General features: G+C 39.3%; 1 protein-coding gene across 1 annotated transcript in view; it reads right to left on the reverse strand.

Moving 5' to 3' along the window:
• SLC17A6 (solute carrier family 17 member 6) overlaps positions 1–21,208 on the reverse strand; it is a 38,668-nt gene extending 17,460 nt beyond the window's left edge. Inside the window, exons 1-3 of the mRNA XM_037839070.1 lie at positions 21,037–21,208; positions 18,115–18,367; positions 16,305–16,423 (exon numbers count right to left, since the gene is read on the reverse strand). Of these exons, the coding sequence (XP_037694998.1) occupies positions 16,305–16,423; positions 18,115–18,367; positions 21,037–21,122 (458 nt within the window). The 5' untranslated portion in view covers positions 21,123–21,208. The remainder of the gene's footprint in view (positions 1–16,304; positions 16,424–18,114; positions 18,368–21,036) is intronic.
• Positions 21,209–25,940: the final 4,732 nt, after the last annotated feature.

Below are 25,940 nucleotides of genomic sequence, written 5' to 3' on the forward strand. Positions count from 1 at the left end.
TTTCCTTCAGGGCTGGAGGCAATGGGAGGTAGTGTATGGGGCATGTTTCCTCGGCCCGGTGGTGAATGGAGCATGTTCCCAAAGGTCAGTGAGAGAAATGTATTTTTCCACTGTTTTGGGTTTTGAATGCTGTGCCTGTGGAACACAGAGGGTGAAAATGGGGAGGTTGAGGGACACAGGAGTTTTGGTCACAAAGACTGCCTGCTGGGTACTGGCAAACCTATGTTGACCGTATCTTTCTATAGAGCAATCACACTTTGCTTACTGTCTTCTAGGGATGAGACTGAGAATGCTTAAGGCTTTAAGGATGAAGAGAACCAAAGCTAGATGATGCTACAGGATTTTTAAAAGTGTTTATAAAAGTTATGCATCTACACCCATTCAGCCCTTAGGGAGAATATCTACAAACTGTGGTGCATGGACCAGCTGCATCAGAATTCCTTGGAATATTGGTTAAAATGGCAGATTTATCACCCCAGACTTTTGGAATCAAACCTTTTGGAAGTGAAGCCTGGAAATCCATATTTTAATAACCGGTCCAGGTGATAATTTTGTGTGCTAAGGTTTGAGAACAAACACCTTAGCATTTTCATCTAGGTTTATCTGAGTGTCTTCTTTCCTTATAATTAGTTTGGAGATATTATGCATAGATTTTAATTTTTATGACTACAACTTTCAATCATCACTTTCTCTTCCCCTATTTGAAAGGTTTTAAATATTCCTGAGTCTAGTTTAGCTGGAGAGAGATGAATTTTACCCGTTTTTTAACTCAAGGTTTCTTAACCTCTGTACTATTGACATTTTGGATCAGATAATTCTTTGTTGTTAGGCTCTGCCCTATTCATTGTAGGATGTTTGGCAGCATCTCTGGCCTCCAGATGCCATAACAACATTCCCTCCCCAAGTTGTGATAACCAGAAATTGCTGAATGTTCCCTGGGGGGAAAAAATCACCCACCCCCCAGTTAAGCTGAATCAATTATGAAATATTTGATACCCACTATAATCAGAGCTAGATTATAATGAGTGCTAGACACTCTGCTAACCACATTACATGGTTGAAACTCCACAACACCTAACAACCCAATGATGTGGATATTATTGATGTACCCATTTCATAGATGAGAGAAGTGAAATAACTTGCTCACATTGTTAATCAGTTCTAAGTAGTGGCATTTATTTCAAATCCCGTTCTCTCTGATTCCAAAGACAGTATTTTTTTTTTGCCACTGATAATGCACATACTATATAGTGAGTATCATATTTCTGAAGTCTAACTAGAAATTTAAATAATGATCTTCACAAAGCTACTTGAAATCACACTGCTGTCCCTGGAATAAAGTGCCAACAGATTAGTTTCAATATTTACTTTCAGTTCTGGCCCTGAATAGTGTCTCTAATTACACAATCTTGTGACATTTCTAAATATTTCTTAATTTTAAGTTCCTTAATTCTTCTAATCATATTTGATTATTATTAGTGGCCATTGCATCTTGAAACAACATTGACTTTATTCTAACTAGTTAAGATAAAATCTATCAACCTTTTTAGAACCTCATCGTCTTTAATTTTATACAATTGCTATTAAATCAATAAGTAATTAAAATTCTGATTATCAAAGTTCTTGTTCTATTTGGGAATTCTTTACATTTTTTCTTACTGCACACATAGTCAAAATTGGAGCAGCCATCTCATTCAACATTCATTTATGCATTTCCCCTCCAAACCTTTGTGAGACTATGTTTAGAAGAGAGTACTCTATAAGGAGAAGGAGGCTCAAATTTACAGAGCACTTAATATAGTTTCTCCACATACCTTAACTCATTTAAACCTCACAAAAACTCTCTGAGATAAACTTTACTCTCATTTTACAAATAAGGAAATCGAGACAAAAAGACCGAAAAAAAAAAAAAAAGAAAAGAAAGTAAGTAGTAAAGCTGACATTTGAATCTAGGTCCCTCTGATCTGAAAATCTGTGCTTGTTCATCTACATGCTATGCTACTTAGCACTCAGAAAAAGACAAGGATGGCTCTCAGTCAAGCCAAATAACCAAGAGACAACATATGTCAAAGGCATAGAAGCGCAGTGGAAAACAGAGGAGGGAGAAATCCATTCCATTTGGGTAACCCAGAAGCAAGCCCTTCATAGGAAACCTTTCAAGTGGGCCTCGGAAGAGGAACATAGAAAAGAAGGAAGGAATTCCAGAAAGAGGAAATGGATCAGCAGGTTTCAGAGAGGGAAGAGGCTACGTGAAGTATCAGAAACTAGGGCATTATTGAAAATGTCCGAACATTTTGGTACAGGTGAGTAGGAGAAGAGTTAGAGTAGGATGATGAAGAAGGATGGTTTGAGGAAAAGCAGATAGGACAAGGAGGTGAAGAACAGAATTCATAAGCCCACAACACCTTGAAATGGAGTTTGGAGTGATCATAGAGGATAGATGATGATTATGCCCCTAAAGGGAAGTAAACATGAAGCTTACTGGAGTTGAAGGGAGAGAAATCTATGAAGCCAGAGAATTAGAAGGTGACCATGAGAGACGTAAGTTCAGGGAAGATGATGGCTTGCAGAGGAGCAAAGGGTCAAAGTCACTGATGGTGGAGAAGGGGAAAAAAAAGAAATTTTTGTGACACTCTAGTTCTGTCACTTAATGATTATGTGACTGGCAAGTTACTTAGCCTCCTGGCTTCAGATTCCTCATCTATTGAAAGGGTGGCACTGTGTAAGGATAACAGCATGGATTCTAGAGACAGACTGCCTTGGTTTAAAGTCCATCTCTATCATTTATTACTTGAGTGACATTGGGCAGGCCATTGAACTTTCTGCATTTATTTCCTTACCTATAAAATGGGGATATTATCAGAATCTATGAGTTAATACAAGTAAAGCACCCAGAAGAGTATCCGGCATATCCTAGGCATTTAAGGGGTGTTAGAACTTACACAATGAAGATACAAATATATTCTATTTTTCATAGGACTTTTGTGAGGTTAAATGAACTAATGCACTCAAAGTGCTTACTCTGGTGCCTGGCATATAAAAATAAATCCATAAATTTGAGCCATACCAGTAGAAATAATAATAGCCAATGGTTATTGAACTGTTAATATATACCAGCCACTGTTCTATGTCCTCATTTTAACCTAGACACACTATTACAAAGATGCTACTCATGTCCCTGTTTCAAAGATTGAGAAACCAAGTCCTAATGAGTTTAAGTAACTTTCCAAGGCCACATGTATAGTACGTGGCAGAACTGTGGTTTATAATTATTCAGTCTGATTGTAGCTCCTGGATACCTAAGCAGTAAGCTCCACTATACTATAATAGTGGTAGAACTAGTACTAGCACTAACAGTGCCAGTAGTAGCAAATAAAAGCATAACAAAAACTTTGAAAGAGTAAAAATATTATAGAAAGATGGATGGTAGCAGCCATGAATAGGGAAGCTCATTTTGGCAGATTTATTCTAAGGTTTTGTGAAGAGAAATCTGGCTTTCAAAAAAGAAATGGAACAGGTAGTAGAACTGAATATGGAAAAGAAGTTTAGCACAGTAGTTTCTAGACTTTATCATACATGAGAATCACCTGGGAGACTTCTTAAAACACATTCTTGTGTCCCCGAGTTTCTGATTCTCCAGGTCTGCATCGGACCTGAGATTTTCATACAGTACAAGTTTCCAGGTGATGTTGATATTGCTGATTCTGCTTTGAGGGCCCTTGGTTTGACAATAGTAACTAGCTGCTCCTTGGGGGACAGACCTAGAATGGACATAGCTAGTCATAGCTGAAATAGGGAGTTCGCCTTTGTCTACAGAGGAGAAGGGAAGGGATAGAATGGAAGCATCTGCTGAAAAGGAAACTGTCCTTTGACAAAAGCAAATTTAGTGAGGTCATTTGAAAAAGACCAAAGTAACGTTCTCTGGTTTGATTTTGGCTGTCCTTACCGACCAAATGGAGCAACTGCCATATCTTTTTCGGGGCCATATAAACAGCACAACATACTATTAATTAAGAATACAAGCCCTGTGGTTACACTGCAAAATTCAAATTCCAACTCTAATTTCTATGACCTTGGGAAAGTTGTTATTAAATTCCCTAAGCCTCATTTTCTCTATCTGTAAAATGGAAATAATAAGTTTCCTCACCTCAAAGAATTATCATGATGATTAAATCAATCAGTTATGAAAGGGCACAGTGTCTGATTCCTACTAAAAAGTTTATAAGTATCAGCTATCATGATACAGAAATTCCCTAAAATTCAATAGAGTTTTTAGATTATTGTTATTTCTTGTCCTTTTCTTCAGAATGTTTTACCCTGATTAAATAATGTGGTTTCTGTGAGCCTATAGTCAGACATGTTCCATGTCATCCTGAAATGCTAGCAGCTTAAAATCTCTGAAGGCATGTAGTGGGATTTTTATCTCCCACTCTGAAGTCACATGGAATTGATCAAAAGGCATCAACTTCTTCATCTGTGCCCTAATAGATGATCTAAAATAACTGATGGGACACAAAAAATTGATAGCATTCTCTAAGTCAATTATACCTGTCTTAAGATCCACCCAATTCCAAACCCCCATATCTATGCAACCCCCACAAATATACATGCTTCTTTTCCAACTCATCTCTCCTCTCATATATTTCTAAGACACTCTAGATCACTTTTATAAGGCTTACCCCAAGAGGTAATTGGCCTCTCATTCCTGAATTTATTTGTGCCTCTTGGAGAATAGAGTCCAGGTCTTATTTCACTTCTTTAAATCCCATGATGCTACTAAATACTTTGCATATGGTGTGTTCTTAAGAAATGAGCACCCAATTATTTTTATATAAAGAATTTTAATAGTGGGTGTGCCAGTTTGGATGTATTATGCCCCCAAAACTCCATGTTCTTTGATGCAATCTTGTGGGGGCAGATGTATTAGTGTTGATTAGGTTGGAACTTTCTCATTGAGTGTTTCCATGGAGATGTGACCCACCAAACTGTGAGTGGCACCTTTGATTAGGGTGTGACCTCTTGATTGGAATGTTTCCATGGAAATGTGGCCCCACCCATTCAGGATGGGTCTTGATTAGTCCACTGGATTCCTATAAAAAGAGCTCACAAACAGAGGGACTTCAGAGTAACTGAGAGTGACATTTTGGAGACGACAACTGAAAGCAGACTTATGCTAGCTCAGAGTTTGCTCCAGAGAAGAGAAGAAAGGACAAAAAGCCCCAAGAGCAACATTTTGGAGAATGCCATTTTGAAACGCAAACTGGGAGCAAGCAGACGCCAGCCATGTGACTTCCCAGCTAACAGAGGTTTTTCGGACATCTTTGGCTTTCCTTTGGTGAAGGTATACTTGTGTTGGTGCCTTAATTTGGACATTCCTGTGGCCTTCAGACTGTAAATTTGTAACCAGATTACCTCCCTTTATAAAAGCCAATCCATTTCTGGTACTTTGCATAAAGGCAGTATTAGCAAACCAGAACAGTGGGTAATAATAACTTTCCTTCCTGCAGTAAATGTAGGTGGTTACAGATCTTTCTCCTTTGAAACTTCTTTATCCTAATATCTTTTTCAATCAATTGACCATTTCTTTGTTCTTGAGCTTTTTAATGGGGACAAACTGCTGTTCTAGACTCCTAACAATCTTAGGATGCTAAGTTACTCTCATAGAATAACTCTAGGTTGGCATCAAAGTGCTAGAATTCAGAGTACTCCTGGGGATAAATCCTCACTTGAGATAGCTGCTGAGTTCAAGTACATGGCCCTGTCTGACCTCATGCTTAACTCCTCCAAACAACACTGGAATCTCCTGAAACCAAGTGCAATTGCACTGCCTGTCTATCACAGGATCCTTGCCAGATTCTGAATCACTGTCTCTGAAGCTCTGCCTTCAAAATAGAAATCAGGTCATAATGCTTCAGAGGTGATTTATATAGATAGTCCTCTTGAAGAACCTCTCTATCAATATTTGATGTAGTTGTGCATACTGTATCGTGTTTGTTTGAAAGCCATCATTTTTGTTTGTCTTGATGCTACCAAAATCAAGACAAAACAAAAACCATAAGCATTGAAACATTTTTGATATTCAACAGATAGAGGAAAACAGATTATATACTAGGAAGTATTTAATATTCATGTGAGTTTTATTATCCCTCTTGATGCTGGTCTAGACTTTGATGCATGTAGTGGGGTTTCACAAAACTACTGCTCTGAAAATAATATACACCATTATAGGTTTTTCACATTTATCCTCTGAAAAGACTTGTGTATCCATCAAAACCATGCAAATAAATAAATCTTTAAAATTATTCCACAACCATGTAATTGCTGCTTCCTTTGAACCTAGCCCAGCACTAAATAATAGGATGATTTAGAATGACTTTTTAAGGAATTTAAAAATAGATTTTTAAAAGAAAATACATGGTAACTATTCAGTAGGAGAAATGTGTTTAGTTAAAAAGCCATCATGTGAAATCAGATATACTGGTTCATACTGAAGGTCTGTTTCTAACCAGCTAGTGGTCTTTGGGAAAATAATTCTGCAAGTCTGTGTTCAGAGTCTTCATCAGTGAAACTATGAAAAAGCCCAACTTACAGAGTTGCTGAGAGGAAGAAAGGTGATGTGTATAAAGTTTAGTGATACATATATTTATTATATTTATTTCTTATTTTGCCTGCCTCCTGAAATGGGGAATGAAGGAATTTATGAAGATGATTTGTAATTTACAGCCTCTCTCTCCCCACCTGTATTCTAAATCTATTATTGGGGGGGTGGGGTAGAAATTTTTATGTCTGAATGATCTGCTCCACATTGACTGAAAAGTTCTTCTGATTTTCACTCACTCCTCTCCACTTTACGTGGTTAGAGCATCTCCTCTGTTGTTCAATTCAGTTGAGCTGGTTTTCCATTTCTCCCCACTTTAGTCTGAAAGTCAGATTTGTAGACTTTTTTTTTCTAATTATGAGGAATTAGGAGAAGACAGTCCCCGACATCTTTGTATAAATTTAAAAATCATGTTACTGCTCTAATACAGTATGCCTGAAGCAAATATTTTGTTGTTTTCAGGTTTATTTTTATAATCCATTTCTCATTTGAGATCCCATTGTGGACTTTGCAGGTACATTTTACAATATTTCTCTCATGCTAAATATAAAGTTTGATAACATATCAAACAATAATATCTTATGTTATCAGATAATGTTTAATGAATTGTTGATTATAGAAAAGAAATTTAATACTCTGTTTAATGTGATTATGCAATTACAAATTCAGAAAATTAATCTTTGTTACCTAATTTATATTCTGTTTCTCCCTTTTCTTAATCCACTTTAATAAAGAAACAAACTTAAGATATGATCACCACTTCTTCAAATAAAGGTTGATAATAAGCAGGAAAATAAAGAAAAAAATTAGACTATTTATAAAAAAGGATTCCCTAGAAATAAATTAATTTCCCCAAATAAATACTTATCCATTATTTGGATCTTTTGGATTTTTTTTTAAATTTAAAACCAGGTTCTGTCTAACAGCAGGACCTATGTTTATATCAGCATTATTTTTTTTTATAAATAATCAATGGAAAATTATAGCAAGCTACACAAATTTTTTCAGATAAGTACTAAACTAAAGCATTGCTTTCTCTGAACAAATAATCAGACTATGTAGTTATTAATGAAATATATATTGCTGAACTTGAACTTCCAAATAGTAAACTGAATCTCAATCAGACTGCTATTTCATTTCTGTTTAAAGTCTTCATTATTGGCAGCTAAAGTACCAGCTTAAAAATCCACTCTTGGTGTGAATATAAGTCATACGTAGGCCAGCAGTAATTGGACTGTGGGGGGAAAAAAGGAGAAAATGTGAAATCTAATGTGTAAAATCTAAATTCTTCTATCCCTTAAAAACAGGATTAGAATCTGATGGGTACTCTCAATTTCTCAAAAAATGTAAGTTCTGTGGAATAAAATAGGGGCCATTTGCTTATTAAAGTAGCTTTATAAAATGACAAAGCACTTTAAATCCACTTAAAATTGTTTTCCTCATGATTTCCTCTGCAGCAAAATGACGTATTAAAATGAACTCAATCTGATTATTTTCGAGTTAAAAACTAATTTCTATTTGTTTTTCCTCTACATGTCACACACACACACACACATCAGGGTTCTTAAAGTGACTGTATGAGATATCATTTCACGCTGTAAGAAAAGGAGAAGATAGGAGGATAGAAATGTGTATGTGTGTGTGTGCATGTGTGCGTGTGTGTGTGCATGTGTGTGATGGGAGGCTCTGTATTACTAAAAGGATTGGTAAAATTGAAAGGCATTGTAGTCTTTGTGATATAGGAACGTTTGGAAAAGCCAATGTTGTTTCTGAAAACCTGCGTCACACTCTGTCTGATAATGAACATTCGATGTAGTGCACAGTGAGTTAGCCGTGTCATTCCCAGTCATAATCTTCTATGACCCACAGCCACAAACACTCTCACATATCTAGCCCACCCCACAAGGATTTGTCCTGAAGAGGTGCCAGGACCAGCATTATTGTCTTCTGGGACTTTTACAGATGATATCCCTTTTCCATGAATCTATCCATCAGTTTCCATTTGGACAGTGGCTTGTCACTTAACAGGGGACTAGTGTTCCTCACCCCAGGTGTGAGATTAATCTTCTCCTGGAGGGTCTACAGGAGAAGACTGATCCGGGATGCTTAATCTGTTTAATCTAATCAAGCCAGCGCCTGGGCGCCTCCCTCTTTCACATCTGATGCCCCTACTCCCGTATTAAAAAAGGAACACACAGGCACAAGCCAGCCCTCTGGGTCCCATGGTACATCATTAAGCTGTAAAAATGACTTCATCACTCATGACGGAGAAATTAGACAGCCCCAACAGTGGCATATGGCAGGGGAGAATCACTCCACCAGCTGTCCTCCTGACTCTCTCCTCCCTCAAAATCATGTCCCTCCCCTCTAGAGACTGTAGCTGCACTGCAGTAGCAGGATGCTGCAGCTTCAGGAAAAGCAGAGCCAGTAAGGTGTGAGGGGAGAGGAGAATGGAAGGAGAGGACAAAGAAGAGAGTGCCAGTCCTTGGAGATCCGTCCCCCTCCCCCCGCCAACTCATCTATTCATCTGATGGTTAAGGCTTTTTTTTTTTTGGTCGGGAGAAGGAAGGTCTCTTCAGTATTACCCCAGACACCTAACCTATAGGGCCCACAGTAGGAAGAAAGGGGCTAGAAGTTTGATAGGCAGCTAGGTGAGCATGACTGAGATAGCCACCTCGGCCCTCAAAGACTGGGTGTCTGTAAACCATTTGCATGATAGTAGAACAGTGGTCCCTTGAAGCAGGCTTTGTGCATATCCATTGCCTGAATTGTTCTTTCACACAATAGGAATTTGCAAATTTTTCTTACTGCGAGTGTTAAGGAATCCCTCCTTGCAATGGATGCTGCAATGGATATGTAAGCAGAGAGGAAAAAAATTATAGATAGATCAATTATATAGGGGGTTGGGAGAAGAAGGAAGAGAGAGGTGGGTGGAGACTGTTTGCTTGTGGGGTAAGGAATTCATTTTCAATGATTATTCCAATAAATAAATAAAGCACATCTCTATTCTTTTCTTGTGTAGGAAAAAGAAAAAAATGAGTAAAATCGCTCCTTTTGGGGCTTAAAATATATGATGGCACTGTTCTTAAAATTCCTTTGTTCATCTTTTTCTGAAAATCATTCTCATAAGAGTATTTTTCACTATCAGCCACACAAGAGTATTTACCTAAACTATATCAAATTTCATTTTTTGCAAATGCAAATCCACATTATTAAACAGTTTGATGATCAATGCACTTGAAATTGTACATTTTTTAAATGTTATCCCTTTAGATCCACCTGTAGTAAGAGTTGTGTCAGTCAAATCCCACTGAAGAAACTCTTCTTTTTTGTAGACTCAGTGTCTGCACTACCTCCTGTCCTGCTCAAACCTCTGTAATCTTCCAGGAGCCCAAACTGCCAAAGGGGTAAGGTGGGGATCAGGGAGAAGCTCTAAATACTATTTTTTTCTGCTATAGAAAAGTCACACTATATTTCTAAGTTATCATCAGGCTTTGATTTTGACTTTTGCAGAAAGAACAGAATCACCTGTTTTGTGGCCAAATGTTTTGGGAGCCAGTACACACACACACACACACACACACACACACAGACACACACACACACACAATACAATATATTTCTCCTGCCATGAAAATCTAAGAATCCCTTGGGCCTGCTAAAAGCGTCACTCTCTAATTCGTGGATTTCTCCCCTGGATTTGGGGTATGATAGATTGTAGTCACTCGTTCAGAGAGCAGATGGCTCAACTTGCTGCTTTCGAGTGAACTCGGTAATGAAGCACATAGTTTCAAACAGAGATGTTAAAATTCAGAGTAGAGGTAGCCTGTGGTGATGGATTGCCTGACAGTCAAGTTCTAATCACAGCCCCTTTTTGGCCTTGGACAAGTTACCACGACTCTGATTCTCTATTTCCTCTTCTGTAAAACGGAAGGGTTGGATCAGAGGAGCCCTGACCAGCTCTAATATGGGTCCTTCAAGTTATAGGGAGTTCACCATGTAGTATAGCCATGTGTGATCCTCAGCCCTTTATTCAAATAAAGAGCTATTTTTTTTTCTTTACTAAATATCAAGTTAGAAACCCAAGCAATACTTGAAAAAGACAAAATGTTGTACTAGAAACTGCAGCTTCTTTAAATAAGGAATAGGGGCAGGGAAAAATAAATTGTAACTTTCAATAGGGAAGTTTATCTTCAAACTTAAATGGATTTGTCTGTTTCTACACTCTTAGCTAAAAATATTTTTTTTAAAAGACAGTTTTATAAAAGTCTTCAAATGAGACATATGCCATTTTTGGTGAACCATAATTTCCATTGTGAATAATGTATATGGGAAGACAATTTTAAAAGAAAGAAATATGACATGGAGAGGGGCATTTTTATCACAATTGAAATAATGCATTTCCATTTCTAATACTTAAGGCAAACTTAAACACTAGTAGTGCTGAATGGTCACAAGGGGTTTTTCTTCTAATTTCTTCTGAATTTAAGATTTCCTTAATAATAAATAGCCAACAATTTTCAAATACTAGACATTTCAAAATATCTTACACATACTCTCCTATTTAGTCATGATAGCCATACAGGTTGGGTACTTTGGCTAGTTCCCTTTTACAAAAATATCAGTTCAGACTCAGAGAGATTAAATAATATTTTATGTCATTCACCTATTATGTAGCACACTCAGGAGTCTGAACCCACACAGTTTGGCTTTAGAGTCTATATATTAACTGCTATACGGTCTTTTTTTAAAGCCCAAAAAACTTTGTTTCAATATTCATTTTCTTTATTTGACAAAGATCTATCATGGGCCAGGCACTCTTTGTGATGCTAGGGATATAGTGATGAAAAAAGCATGAACAAAACTACTTGCCCTCATGGAGCTTGCATTTTAATGGGGAAAGGCAGACATAAACAGATGTATAAGTACAATGTTGGTATGACAGGAGATAAGTGCTATGCAAAAATTAAAGCAGGATGAGAAAATTTTAAAACAGATTTTAAATAATATTGCCATCTAGATAAGGGTAATAATCTTCATGGATACAGTAGCATATATTAAAAAACATAATGTTGACCAAACTTCTTTTAATGTATCTGACCTTCTTTGGTCATGTCCTTTGGAAAAATTCTGTTGTTTTCCCCATTAAAAACTTGTCCAGGTTTATCACAGTTCTTTAAATGCAAGGTTTAAATATTCCTTAGCAATTCCATGTTTGTAAATATCTGAATTACTATAAGCCCTATGACCTGTATTATTTAAAGACAAAATTAATTTTCCTCAATACCTTTTCATTGTTATATTAAATGTTTTCATCAAAATGTTTTAGATTTTGTGAAGAGTCCTCCTTTGATTCCCCTCCCTAAGGTCCTCCATGGTGGTGACTGAATTCTCCTGCCTGCAGTGTGGAATAGCCCTTTAAGAAAAGACAAAGGGAAAAAATGATGCAAGTGTTCCCTTCTGGGACTGAGATCACTCTCCCCCAGGCTCCTCCAGCTCCACCTCTCAATGAGCAGGAAAGCAAGAATACTTAGAATTTGAGCAGAAAAAGGACCAAGAATCTATATTCTGAACAAATATGGGGCTGTTTTTTTGCTTACTCAATAAAATGGAGATCCAAGTCATTGCTGTTTGTTTTCACTGAGAAGTTAGTCAGAGGGTGTAACCAGGAGTTATTCTCTCTTGAGGAGCTGTCTCCATACACCTCAGTTCCTCTACTCCAGTTCCACACATAACAGTGTCTCCATGGCAAATATTTCCCAAAGGGGAGAGCCTTTTACACCTAGAGGGAAAGGATCTGTCTCGCATCCTACCCAAGGGAAATCTTGTTCTACTATTAGATGATCTATTGAGAGATTATTTGAATGGACATAGAACACTTGTAGGTAGAAAATTGACCCTGTTGTGTTGCTTTATTGTTTTTGAAAAACCATATAATAGGAAATGTACGTCTTTAAAATCTATTCTAAAAACTCCCAAATTTTTGAAGATTTTAAAAATAACATTTTTTTTCAAACTTCTAAGTTAATTGTGCAATATAGAAAACTGAAAAACACAAGAAGCAAGGAACACAAAAGTCATCCAGAATCACAAGCAGTTTACAGCTTGACATATTCTTCTAGGTCCTTCATGCATACACACACAACTGAGCATACATTTTTACGTGGTTGAGATCACACATGTATCATGCTTTTTCATGAATATTTACAAATTCAAAGTCTCAAAGCCATGAGTATTATGATAACCCAAAATAAGAGACACCAGCTCAATCAGGGGGAAAAAAAATGTATTCCTGATATGGACAAAAATTTCATAAATGATAAAAACGGCAACAGGCCTCTAAAGATACTGGTAGAGTTAAAAAATACCGCATTCCCTTAATGCTCAATTTAAAATGAGAACATAAAGCAAGAGTACAATATGTATAATGCATCTAAGTGAAATTGATTATCAGATCTATATTGAAATATTAGCAAGAAGGTATGTTTCTACTGAATTATTTAACAATGTTTTCATATGTTACAGCCAAGAGATGTGCACATACAATGGTTACTTCAAAATGGAAAAATGAGCATATCTGCATACATCCCTTCCCCCACACTTCCTTCTGCTGTTCTGCAGCCAACTTAATGAAAAAGTCCTGATCCATACTGCTCATAGATGGCTTAATAATAATTCTATGTCAAAGATGCTTCTTTTCTGTTTAACAAAAAGGTATTTATAAATTTGTTAATCCACTAGCTCTACTTCTTATCATAATGTCACCTCAAGATATCTAAAAGCTTAGGTGTGAAATAAAGAATGAATCTTATCTGCAATAATACAGGTATTTTTGAAAAATAGGCACATAGAACTATGGTTATAATCTAAAACCGTCTTCCAGATAAAGAGATAGTAGCAAAGAGCCCTTCCCTTTCCCCTTCCTCTTCTTCCTCTTCCACCATTTCAATGACTAAGTACAGAAATACGTGTAGCTCTAAGAGGTGGGTTAGCAATGGTCACTCCCAGAAGACAGTCCTTCCTATAAACTAACATAAGGACATTTCTATAGGGATTATCTTTCTCCTCTATTTTTAATATACTTTGGACATTAGGACTTGTCCTTTAATACACAGCAATAACTAAAATGCCTATACAGAACAATGGTCAGACAATCTGAACTTTAACAACTCATGGGCAAAGAACTCTTCCCTCTAAACTTCCTTCCCTGTCCCCACCCCCCCATCCAGTCACCTTACTGTTCCAAACTATCTAAAAACTCTCAAATTTTAAGTTTAAAAGACCTTATAATATAAAATTCTATGTAGCAATTCTAGGACAAGCAGAAAATTCACCAACATGGTCATAATAGGTGTTTATGGGTGATTAAACTATTAATGAAATTATTAATGTTCCTTCTTTTTAAAACATTTTTCTTATTTAGTTTGTAGTAGTTTTGCAATCTAAAAAGAAATGTTATAGATTTTTAACCTGTTTTCTCATGAGACTTTGATGTATATATAATGTCTCATTGTATAAAAAAGTGAAGTAAATATGTCAAAATCCTAAAATGTGATACGGAAGTTATTTGCTATAATTTTCTATGTGTTCATAATCCATTACAATAAATATTAACTTAATTTTCTTGACCTTTTAGAATACAAGATATGGTATGTGAAAATATTGTTACCCTCTCTTGAACACCCATTTAAAGTGAAGATGAATTCAGATTCAAATTAGAATTTTAAAGTCAGAAATTTTTCTTTTGAGGAAAATCTACCAAATAAATTAGAACCTGAGTCAGCATTAGACTTTTCATTACTAAACACGACACAAATGAAAGCAATGAGCTTGATTTTTTTTTTTCTTTTTTTCTTTTTTTTAAACCAGGAAAACCTGCCCAGTGTTACAAAGAGGGAAAGCTGGGGCATCCCTGGTGTTTTCTCCTGGCAGGAAAATGTTAGCATTTTAACATTTGGCAAGCTAAAGACTCTGACTCTGAGTAAAGACTTCAAGACACAGTCATTATATTTTCATTTGACATTATATTGAGATTCCTGTAACATTTTGCTATTTGGTGACTTGTCAGGTATTTTTTCCCTTAAGTAAAAACATTTTGTATGTGCATGTTTGGAGTATCTTTCTGGTGGGGGGTGGGGGTATTTTATTTTAGAAAATAATTTGTCCCTAAAGAAACAAAAATTCAAGACACTATGCATAAAGGATGTGAAAACCAAAAAGTAATATGTTCATTATCAATAATATTCAAGGGACTAGTCCCTTTAAAATTTTCTGCCTAATATAATTTTTTCTTTTATTTACCCATCCATAAAATTGATTTCTCTACCCAGTTAATGATTTTTAAACTGATAAATTGACTTCTTTTTTAAAATACCATTTCGCCTTCTGCTGAGTCTGAGTGCTAATCCTCCCTGTTGCCAGGTGACAGACACATAAAAAACCCTATTCGTAATGTGTGGCACTTTCCTCTGGCAATTTGAAGGACTCTCCAAAAATTCTAAAATAAATTTCCAAGAATTCCTCTCCAGGCCCTGCAGACGACTGAAAAGTCTCGGGAAGGAAGACATCTTTCCTTCTTCTGGTGAACGGATCTTAGGTGACAAAAGTTGCGAGATGGGGCTTGGGAAAATTCAGAGAGGGGTGGGGAGGAGCCAGGTGACAAAGGGAGAGAAGTGACCATGACTGAGGCGACGCCAGTTCTAGTCTTCCTTCCTCTAAAATGTGACTTTGGGGGAACGAAGAGGGGTGAAATTATAGGTACAAGATCTGAAAAGAGATCCGAAGTCATTATTTGGGGTCTCTCAGCAACAAGACATGGAAGGGCTGTTGCAAGTGTGTGTGTGTGTGTGTGTGTGTGTGTGTGTGTGTGTGTGTGTGGTGTTGTTTTGTTTTGTTTTTGTTTGTTTTTCTTCAGTTCAATAACTCAGAGTTAGGGAACATTTAGTTTTATCAAAATACGCTGACGCAAATGAAGCTTCTCCTCACCCTCTGGTCGGCAGGCCATGCTCCCTGACACTCCCCCACCCCATCTTGCCTCCAGGTCTGCTCAGCAGGCGGCGCTGAGGGCGCTCTAGACGGATGGCGCTAGGACCTGGGCTGCAGCCGCTGCAATAGGGCGGGAGACCTCCGGCTGCAGCTGAGCACCCCCTCCCCTCCCCCACGCCCACTCCTTCTCCGCGGAGCTCATTAACAGGTGGAATCGCACCCCGGGCGCCTGAAATCCCTCCTGCCTCCATAGAAACAAATCTTTCGGAACCCGAGCACCATCTGGGCTGAATCTGAAGCCATGCGGTTGACGCGCCCTGCAGTGAGGGAGCCTGGACACCCGCGAGACGCGTGGGCCAGAGCCCAGCACGCGACGCCCCCCACCCCTTTGTCCACCCGGCGCTCGGTCCCTGCTCTGCCGACTCTTCCCTGGGTCCCAGCGGCAGGACACGTCGACCATTTCGCGAAAACACCAGGCAGCTACTGCCGAGGGCGCGGCCGCGTGCTCCCTCCCCGGCTCGCCCCAAATCCTTTCGGGAGTCTTCTTTTGGAAAGAGGGACCGGTAGTCCCAGCCCAGAAAGGGGTGGGTGGGTGTCAAGGGATTAAAAGACTGCGCCCAAGGGTTCCCAAGGCCCTCGGGGCTGTTGTTCCTGCCCCCAGCCTCCGCTGTCCCCTCGGGGGGATCAAGCTCTACTTTCCCGAGCCAGCCCGGCGCGTTACCTGTTGGCTGCCAGCCGAGACGCGATGTAGCCGCCCGGAATCTGGGTGATGATGTAGCCCCAAAAGAAGGAACCGTGGATCATCCCCACTGTTTCCGGGTCCCAGTTGAATTTGGCTTTCTATTGGGTCGGGAAAAAACCGGGTAGAGGGACAGAGAAGAGTCAGTGTTTGGTGTGGAGACTCACGTTCAATGGTTCGCGTGCCAAAGAGCCTTCACCCCTAGGCACTCCCTGAATCCAGGGGGTGGGGTGGCTAAATTTTAGTTTCTAACAAATCAAATCTATACCTTCTTATGGAGAAGAAATACCTCTTTTATCTGAAAAACGATGCTCTTTGACGAAACATACTGTGATTAATAACGGATGGCCCAAATAACCAACCTGCTCTCGGCTTGGCGCCCTGGCTTCCCCGAATATTTTCAGGCGGTCGGATAGCCTCAATGAATGAAGGATCTGAAGGGCCCCGGGCTAGCAGTCTTGAAGCTCATATATAAGAGTATAAAAATGTCTACCCTTGGGAATTTGGACTCGCCATGACGAGTTTCCATTTGCCGGCTCCGGAGAGAAACGCTTGAATGGGGTCCATTTAACCGACGCCGGCCAGGGCAGATGCAGACGTGCAGTCCCTTGGGAAATGGGATCCAACCCTCCCGACCTAATTAGGGAAATGCTGAGGAACCAAGATAGGAGGGAACGTGCAGAGGTCGAGGGGCTCGAGAGATGGTGTTTCCGCAAAATGAGGGATGTGAGCGGGACGGGAACGATTTGGAGTCACTGGAGCAGTTTGGAGAGTCAGCGGAGGAGGGAGGTGGTGCTCGGAAGTGCTGGCGAGGGGTGTATCTGAAAGTCGGGAACTCACTCCAGGCCACCCTGGGCCTTTCATTCATTCTCCGGCCCCAAGTAGTGAGAATCAAATTAAACTGGGACGAAATATCTGCATCTGAAGGGCGAGAGAGGGCTTATACTGCCCAGGGTTCAGGGAGCCCCCTTTTTCCCTTTGAATACAATTTCAAAACAAATGCATTTCCAGTGTCTGCTGGACTCCCCAGAACTCAGTGGTTTCCCCCCTCCCGCCAACCCCAGCGGGTTCCGAATTTCTCCTCCCAACTTCTACTCCACCGTCTGTCTTATAGTCACTCTGGTTCCCAGACAGGAAACCGGGACCTTCGGATTTCATTGACCTTGTCGTACTCTCCCGTCCCTAGGCCTCACCCCCACTCCCCGACACACATGCAGTAATACTACGGGGCTGGATTCCCGGTGACTCCAGAATTCTCCTGCGCTATGACTCCACGCGCCCTTTCAGAAGTTCCCTAACGGTCCCCAGCCGCCTTCAATCTCCTGCCGCCGGCACCGCCGAGATGCGCAGAGCACATTTGATTTCTGTTTTCTATTTTATTTTATTTGAATTGTTAAGAATGTTTTGGCGGCAATTTGAGGAGGTCAGGGGAAAATACAACTAACACGCTGCGCTATTCCTTCGTTAAAAGGAAAATGTTTCGATTTCGATTTAGCGGACAGTATTAGGCACCAACTCCGGGCCAGGCTAGCTGCTAATATGCATTCTGGTATTAAGTAACTCCTCTGAAAAACTTAGGGACCTAGATGCTATTTTCCACTTTGCAGATGAGGAAGGGAAGGCTCAGGGAGGAGAAGCAACTTGCTTCAAAAGCAGAAGGGTGGGGGGGGTGGGGGGTGTTCCATACCACGATCCGTTCTAGAACGGCAGAGCTAGACAGGGACTCAGGGAGCATCCAGGCCCTCTTCTTTCAGTTGAGGAAAATGGGACTAGGACAAGTGATATGGCCCACCTCCTTGATGACCTTGCCCCCGCGGTGGATGGTGCTGTTGTTGACCATGTCCACGATGGCCACACCCAGGTTGCAGCGGATGCCAAAAGAGATGCAGAAGCCCAGGCCGCTCATGATGGCGATGATGTAACGGCGTGGCAGGCCGAAGCACGTGCAGTCGCACAGCGGCGCCTTCTTCTCGGGCACCTCCAGGGGCTTCCCATCCTCGGTCAGCTCGATAGTCTCTCCCGTGTCTTGCTTCTTTTCCAGCACCCTGTGCGGCAGAGCCGGAGAGGCAAGGACGCCGCGGGTTAGACACCCAGGATACCTGCAGATTCCCTTTCCTCAGAACCCTTAGGGCAGGGAGAGGGGCATCGGCTTGCTTGGCCCTCACTCAGGGATCAGGGTGCACAGGAGACCCCTCACTGCAGGACCCTGAAGACCCTCTGGCAGTCTGCCCATCCCCCTCACCGCAGCAGCCTCTCTTCAACTTTAATACCTTCAAGGCCTGAGACATCTAATGCCCATCCCCTCGAGATCTGGCCGGCAGCACCTTAATTCCAGTGCACAGGCCACGCGGGCCTGATTTCCTTGGAGAGCAGTAGTTTGTGAGGCAAGGTGTTAAGCTAGCGGTGCTTTCTCAGTATGAGTGTAGATGTCTTCTTCCCGCGGTGATTTTGACCCGGCAGAGAGCCGGTGTTATCCAGCCACCCAGCCTACCACCCGCTGCTCCGCTGCGGGTGGGCGCCGCCACAGCGCTACCCCTTCCTTCGCCGGCAAATTTAAGCTGTTCAGGGCAGAGACCATCGGGATGCCGCCCAGCAGCTGAGCCGTGGGCCCGGGGGACTAAGGCCCCCTCGTGGCCGGGGCCCACGCGAAAGAGGGCTGGGAAGGCTCTGCTTCCCCTTCCTCCCTCTCCAGGACGCCAATTCAATGGTTAATTCCCCTGTTGTACATCTTAATTTATTTTTCTTCTTCTTTTTACTCGAGTTTGAAACAAAGGCCTCGGTAACATATGGCCGACACCTAAGCTTCCTACTGCCAGAACATGAATAATTAATTATTCACAATCTTGCGTCATTACTATCTCGGTTACAAACATCGAAAGATATCATGGGCCCATTTCCAAAGCCAAAAAATGCGACTCCCAGATACACACACGCGTCCCCCAATCAACTCTGTGTCAGATGTTCTACACTAAGGTAGAGGATCCCACAGATATACATGAGGGTAGATCAATAGGTAATTGGCATGGTATTTAAGATAATTTCATCCGTAGGATTCTATTCCTTTTGGGCTTTCGTCCTTGGGGGAAAGGGGCATAGGAGTGATGGAATGGTTTTACTTAAGGATGGTGGTGTTGTCCTAGTCCACACTATATCCGTGAAATTTCCATTCTAAAAGCGAAAAATGTGACAGGCAACATTTCCGGGGACCCTCGGGATTGATATTTTCGATATTTAAACAAAGAACCTTTCAGTTTACAATTTGCAGATTTTTCCCAGTCTATAATGCAGTTGATATTTTTGTATGTCCTGTTAAATGATATATGCACAACTGCTTTTATACACACAGGTGAAGCAAATGAAAATTTTAGAACAAGTCCAAGAATGCATAGCTTGTGGTATTGCTCCGGAGCAATCTGAGGCTACCAGAAAAGAATGTCAGGCTTTAACATTCCGCAAAACATCACCTGGCGATTAGGTCATAAAAGTATTCGCGACTATTTTGATGTTTATTCCTAAATCGCAATACCAATGTTAGAAAACGTTGCAGTTTATTCTGGGGACAAGAAAAATCAACTAATGTGATTTTTTTTTTTTTTTTTTTAACACTGGCTTCATATGCTCATAAATGCAGTGCTGAACTCTGCACCTGATAGTTGGGCTGGGAAAGAGCAGTCCTTTCCTGGGCAACTGCGGGACTGCAAGGCCGTTGCGGTATCTACTGCCGCATAGGTGCATGATCTCGCCTACAAGAAGCCCACCGCAATCAAGAGATTCGGAAAATTTGGAGGCATACTAGTCATTTTCTTTATACTTCCTGTATATTTTCAAAGGCTTCGATTTCCCAAACGTGGAAGTTAGTGCCCTCTTGGAATCGTTTATCCTTTTGTATCTGCCCTGTCTCCTTGATTTTGCTTATAATTTTAAGAAGAAGTGTAATCATGTAACATACTTAAGAGATTTAAAGTTGTGAAATTTACAGCATAATTAGTACAGTGACTACAGGAAGGATAAAATATTTTTTAAAAATAATTTCTAGTACTCTCAAACTCATTTTGATGGTTATTATCATGACTTTCCTTAGAACTATTGAGGCACTTCCCATGCAAGAAATAGAGTCAAGCAGAGAGTAAATAATTAAAAATGCATACACAATGTTTCGGGTACAGAGAGACGAATTGCTTCAGCTATCAATTATTGATATATTTTGATTCCTCTTCCTTTAGCACAGAAAGAAGATCCCACTTTATTCAAGTGGTTTTGAAGCTAGCATCTAAATTTCTTTTTTTCCATAACTCAGTGAATTTTCTCTGTTAATTTTTTCAGAGATTTGTATTTGTATTTAATGCACCAAAGGAGTTTAATTCTGGATATCTTTAAACACCACGTGAAGGGTTCCTTGACCAGATGCTGGCCATTTCTCAATTGTAAAGAGAATAAGTCCTGGGTAGAAAAGGATGAGAATCTGCAGGTACCGAAACGAAAATCGTACAAACACACACACATACATAGACAGCAGACAGGTGCATTTAGTGCAATATTCCTGAATTAATAAGCAGGTTTCCAGAGAAGTCCTGCTCCAGCAATGAGCAACAACAAAAGATATCCCGATCATATTACAATCTCTCTAAGCAACTGGGATTATGGAAATGGCCTGCAGATTTTTTTTTTTTTTTCATGCTGAGACCCAGGCAGGCAGGGGTTTGCTTTCTCTTACCTGTAGATCTGGCCGAGGGATTTCCCAGCAAAATTCTTTAGTCCTTCTTTTCCTGGGGTCAAAATCCTTTGTTTTACCGACTCCATCCTTGCAAAGACTGCTGTCCGGTCTTGCCAGATTTAAATAGTGATCACTATGAAAGGCGAGGGTTGCGCATATTGTCTTAGTCGATTAAGGTAGTTGTGTGTTTTTTCTTCTCAGCAAAATGGTATTGGTGTGCCTTCAGTAAGAGGGCGAGTGAGAGAGGGGAGGGAGAGTGAGAACGAGAATACAACAGAATAGCTGCATGCAACCCACGGGTTTCCTAATAGGAGAGTTGGTAGACACAATCAGAAAGTCTCATTGGAAGGGGAGGATCTGGTGGCAAAGGGCGCATGCAGTGCCATGGTATTTGGGCGGGTGCAGAGGAGTTCTTGTCCTGGAAGTCGGTCCACTGGAAAAAAAAAAAAAAAAAGAAAAGAAAAGTAAATTCCGGGTTTTAAAGCGTTTATCGCGCTCAGAATCTGCTGGCTTTTAAAAGGAGGGCTCGGAAATATCATGGAGCCCTTGTGTAAGGGCAAAGTCACAAAAATAGTACTTCAAAAAAATGTTGTCTTTGTTGTAAAGAGCATAGGACTTCCAAAACTCCTGGGAGCGTCTCAGGTCTCAATGCTGCTGTTAGATTTTCCTGCCTGCCCATAATCTCCTCCCTTCACGCCGGCGCAACTCTGCTCTGCGGTAGAGTCGAATTAAGATGGAGAAGGCTTGCTGCTTTTTGAGAACGTGAGTAAATAAGAGATAACACAATTCTGATGGGCAATGGCCGGTGTTTAAGGATGGCTTACAGCTCCCGCCAGGGCGGGTCGAGGCAGAACGGTTCAGCACCACGGACAGAGTAAGTTTTAGGAGAATAGGACGCTTCATTTGGCTAGTCGGGTTGTTAACTTTCCAGGGGAGCTGGGCTGACCGCCCTAACCAAGGACGATTCAGGGGCTGTTCAAGAATCGATGCTATGGAAACCAAGTGGGACTATGCCATTACCTGCAGGGTTTTCAGGGAGAATGCATTTGGCTCTGCAAGAGAGGAAGATCTTACTAAAAATTGACAGTTTACTTCTAGTTTCCCACGTTTCACCCAGCACCCTGACGCCAACTCTTGACAGTGCTGCACAGAAGGAAGATTACAGTGTACTTCACTTACGTTTGTGGTATTCCAAGGGACCAGGGCTTCTTGCATATACACTGTAGGCAAGCAAAGTGCATAATGATATTGTTCATGTATTGTTGTTTTTTTAACCCGGATAGGAAAAGAGAGAGAAGGAGAGAAAGAGAGAAAAAAGGAAGTAAGTAAGGAAAGAAGGGAGGAAGGAAGGGAGGCAGGAAAGAAGGAAGACTGTTAACTCAGTGCCATTAGTTAATTATAAAACAGGCAGTTTAATATAAATTCCTTGTAAATTTTAAGTTTCTTCAGTTAACTAATTTATAGAACACTACTGAAATATTAATGTATGAATGAGTTTGTGGCTATACCTCATACTTAATACATTGTCATATTCTGAATAACATCACTGATGTTTTCAAGATTTATTTTAAATTAAAGTCATATTTCATTAAGATCTAATATCTTTTTCTTTGTATCACCTGATTGTAAGGAAGAATTTTACAGAAACATTCATACAGGATTTTGTTTTCACACATATAGATACATCATCAATGGATCTATTTCATTAAGCAAATCAAGAAAACTATACTAGCTTGATATTAATTAGTAATGCATTTCATATGACTCACAACCATCTTAGATGCAAGTCAGGCAAAAGCTTACAAAAAGATTGGCCTTGTACCACATTCTCAAGGTCAAAATCCTCGGACTTAATTTAAGCCAATAGGGGGAGTACATTTTATTTACGGATTCTGGACCAAATCTCAGGACCATGGATCTAAATACAGAATCATGTAAGAATGTTCCCTGAGTGGGCCAGATGATATGATGGATATGTATACTCTGAATGGATAGCTGAGGGAAATGATCAAAAGTAAATAAAGTTATCTGCAACTACGAAATTTGATAGTTGTCCAATTATACTGCATTATGAATGATGATAAAGAAAAGGATACTGGAGATGTCTTTTTCTTATTTTGATAAATATGTATTAAAATATGTATCTCCAAGAAAAAACTGGAACCAGATTTTTCTAAAGCTCTCAAATGACTCAAAATATTATTCATCTACAAAAGAGATCAAGCATAAGAAAAAAAAAAAAGAATTCAATGACCTACCTCCTTTCAAAGAAGAGTTTCAAGTTAGTTAGGACTTGACTCTTCTGGGTGCTTTTCAAAATATCTGTATTGTTCATACTGTTAGGAACAAAATTCATTAACTTTCACTTGTTTTGGTATATCCATGTCTTTGGACATTTTGGAAAGTTATAATAGTATCTGTGGAGCTGGGATGATGTTATGGAAATAATTCTCCTAAGTACTTCTACTTACATGTCACCCCAAATGAAAAGAGATCTAAATCATCAGAAAATATGATTTTATACCTGCACTATATTCATCTGAGAAGACACCAAGAAAGAGAAATCCAACACAAAAGCATTGTTTCCAGAGCAAAATAATTACATTCACTTTTATTGAAATAAATGTCACCTGGCTCTCTTCCACGTTCTGTGGGTGCCTGAATCTGAACAATGGCTAAAATCAATTTATTCACTCTAAAAATATTCATTTAGTGTGAAGCATTTGCATTTGGTTCTGGGAATGCCCCTTTAAAGATCTTACAAGCTATTTGGGAAATAGATGCCTAAATGTAATTGCAAATCATTATGGGTAAAATTAGACAAGTTAAATAATCCAGTCTGGGAGACAAAGCGTCCAGAAAGGATTTCAGGAGGTGATCTTTCCTTGTCTGTCTTAATACTTTAAAAAAAAATTGTCACCGTGAAGATGACTGCAGCCCAGTGAAATTGGGTGGACAGGGATAATGGTATGTGGGGAGAACTCCAGGCAGAAGGAGCATCTGACCAAAGACACCAACAAGGGGAAAAGGCTGTTGTATGTGGAAAATTACAAGAGTTCTTACAACGCCACCTGAGGCTGAAAGATGTCATTTAGGGCATCCTCCCAATATAGGAAACATATAGTCAGACATCATTTACAAACCCAACAGATTTTCTTCATGTTTGCTCTTATATTTCAAACACTGAACAGGTAATTTTGTAACCCTAAATTCACAAGTTTTATCTTCATGCAAAGAAATATTAGTAATCACACATGGTAAAAATTGAGAGCTATCAAGAAAGCATTCCTTTCTCTGGACACCCTTCCATATTCCAATATCTTCCATCCAATTTTAACATGCCTAAAATTCCATCATTAGACAACTTTTCCTCTAGGGGAAGAATTGTTCTCTCTTCCCAAGTACTCTTAAGAATAAAAGGAATGGATCTCACTGAATATAACAAATGTGTTTAGCCTGTTAGAATTTATGAATGGCTTTCATTTACATGGTCTCATTTACTCCTCATAATTATTCTTCAAAGTAAAATAGTTTTATTCCAATTTTATTGAGTAGGAAAATGAGATTAATTTCTTGAACTAATGCAACCAGTGAAAAGGAAGCAATATGAGTTAAGAGCAGTATTTCTCACAATTTAAGGTCTTACCAAAATGCAGATTCTGATTCAATAGATCTTGAATGGAGCCCAAGATTCAGCAATTCTAAAATGTTTCCAGTGCTGCTTGACCATGGACCATACATGGAGCATCAATGGTTTAGATCATGGAATTTGGAATCAGCTGAACTGGAATTTGGATCCTGATTCTTCTGATTATCATCTCTGTAACTCTGACTCAGTCAATAAGCTCTAATAAACTTCAGTTTCCTAATATACAGAAACAAGGGCTTATAGTAGATGATCTCTGTTATCTCTTCGATTTTTAAAATTCTATGACATTTTCATTAATTTGTTCATTGATGTAAAACCACTTTTCCTTGATTTCTCCACAATGTAAGATTTTTTCATTATATTAAAGCTAAATGGTTAATAATGAATTGAAAAGAAAACACACCAAAAACACTCCAAAAATAAATATGCTCCTTTTTGCAAGTTCTATCCTCTTATATATTTAGAGAAGAGCTTATTTTTGTTGTTTTTATTTAAATGAGGAATAGCTATTGAATTTTATATGAAATTGTTTAAAGAATAGTATTAATAGATCATCATTACTTTGTTTTCATAGTATTCTGATGGCTATATATTTGTTTATATCCCTGTGTGAGGAAATGACCTTTCAATTGTAAGGTTAATTTAAATGTCTTGCAAATGTTGCCCCCTGGTGGAAGTCTATATCAATACTATAGAAGCAATTGTGATCTTTGTGTAATTAAAACTATTGTTTTTCTTTTTCTTTCTTTTGCGTGTGTGTGCTTGTTAAATCAAAATCCACATAGAAAAATATGAGGTGTCTTTTGTGACTAATGCATTTGCAATTACCTGATGGAATACTAAATGTCTTTAGGAATAAACTGATTGAGAATTCCTCAGTTAACCAGAGTTATTATAAGGAAACTTCACTGTGTAAGATTTAGAAGGGGTAAGTAATCATATGGAGCAAAAATGGATCAAAGATTCTAATACCAATAGAATAAATCATAATAATTTTGTAAATATTTTGAAATAGAACTGTAAGTTTAATGCATTTCCTTCCCCACAACTGGAAAAATATTTTAAAGGCATCTTATTTAAGGCTATTCACTAATCACTGCTAGGGTGTTTTTAAGGTAAATTTATTTAAAAAAATATTTCTGAGTATCTAATTCTGAGGCTGATTTACTATTTCAACACATCTTCATTCAATAGATAATTGCACCAACTGTGGGCTAGGCCCTTTTTTGGGGTATTGTAAATCAAATAAGGCAGC

This window comes from Choloepus didactylus, chromosome 6, assembly GCF_015220235.1.
Source record: "Choloepus didactylus isolate mChoDid1 chromosome 6, mChoDid1.pri, whole genome shotgun sequence".
NCBI classification, from domain to species: Eukaryota; Metazoa; Chordata; class Mammalia; order Pilosa; family Megalonychidae; genus Choloepus; species Choloepus didactylus.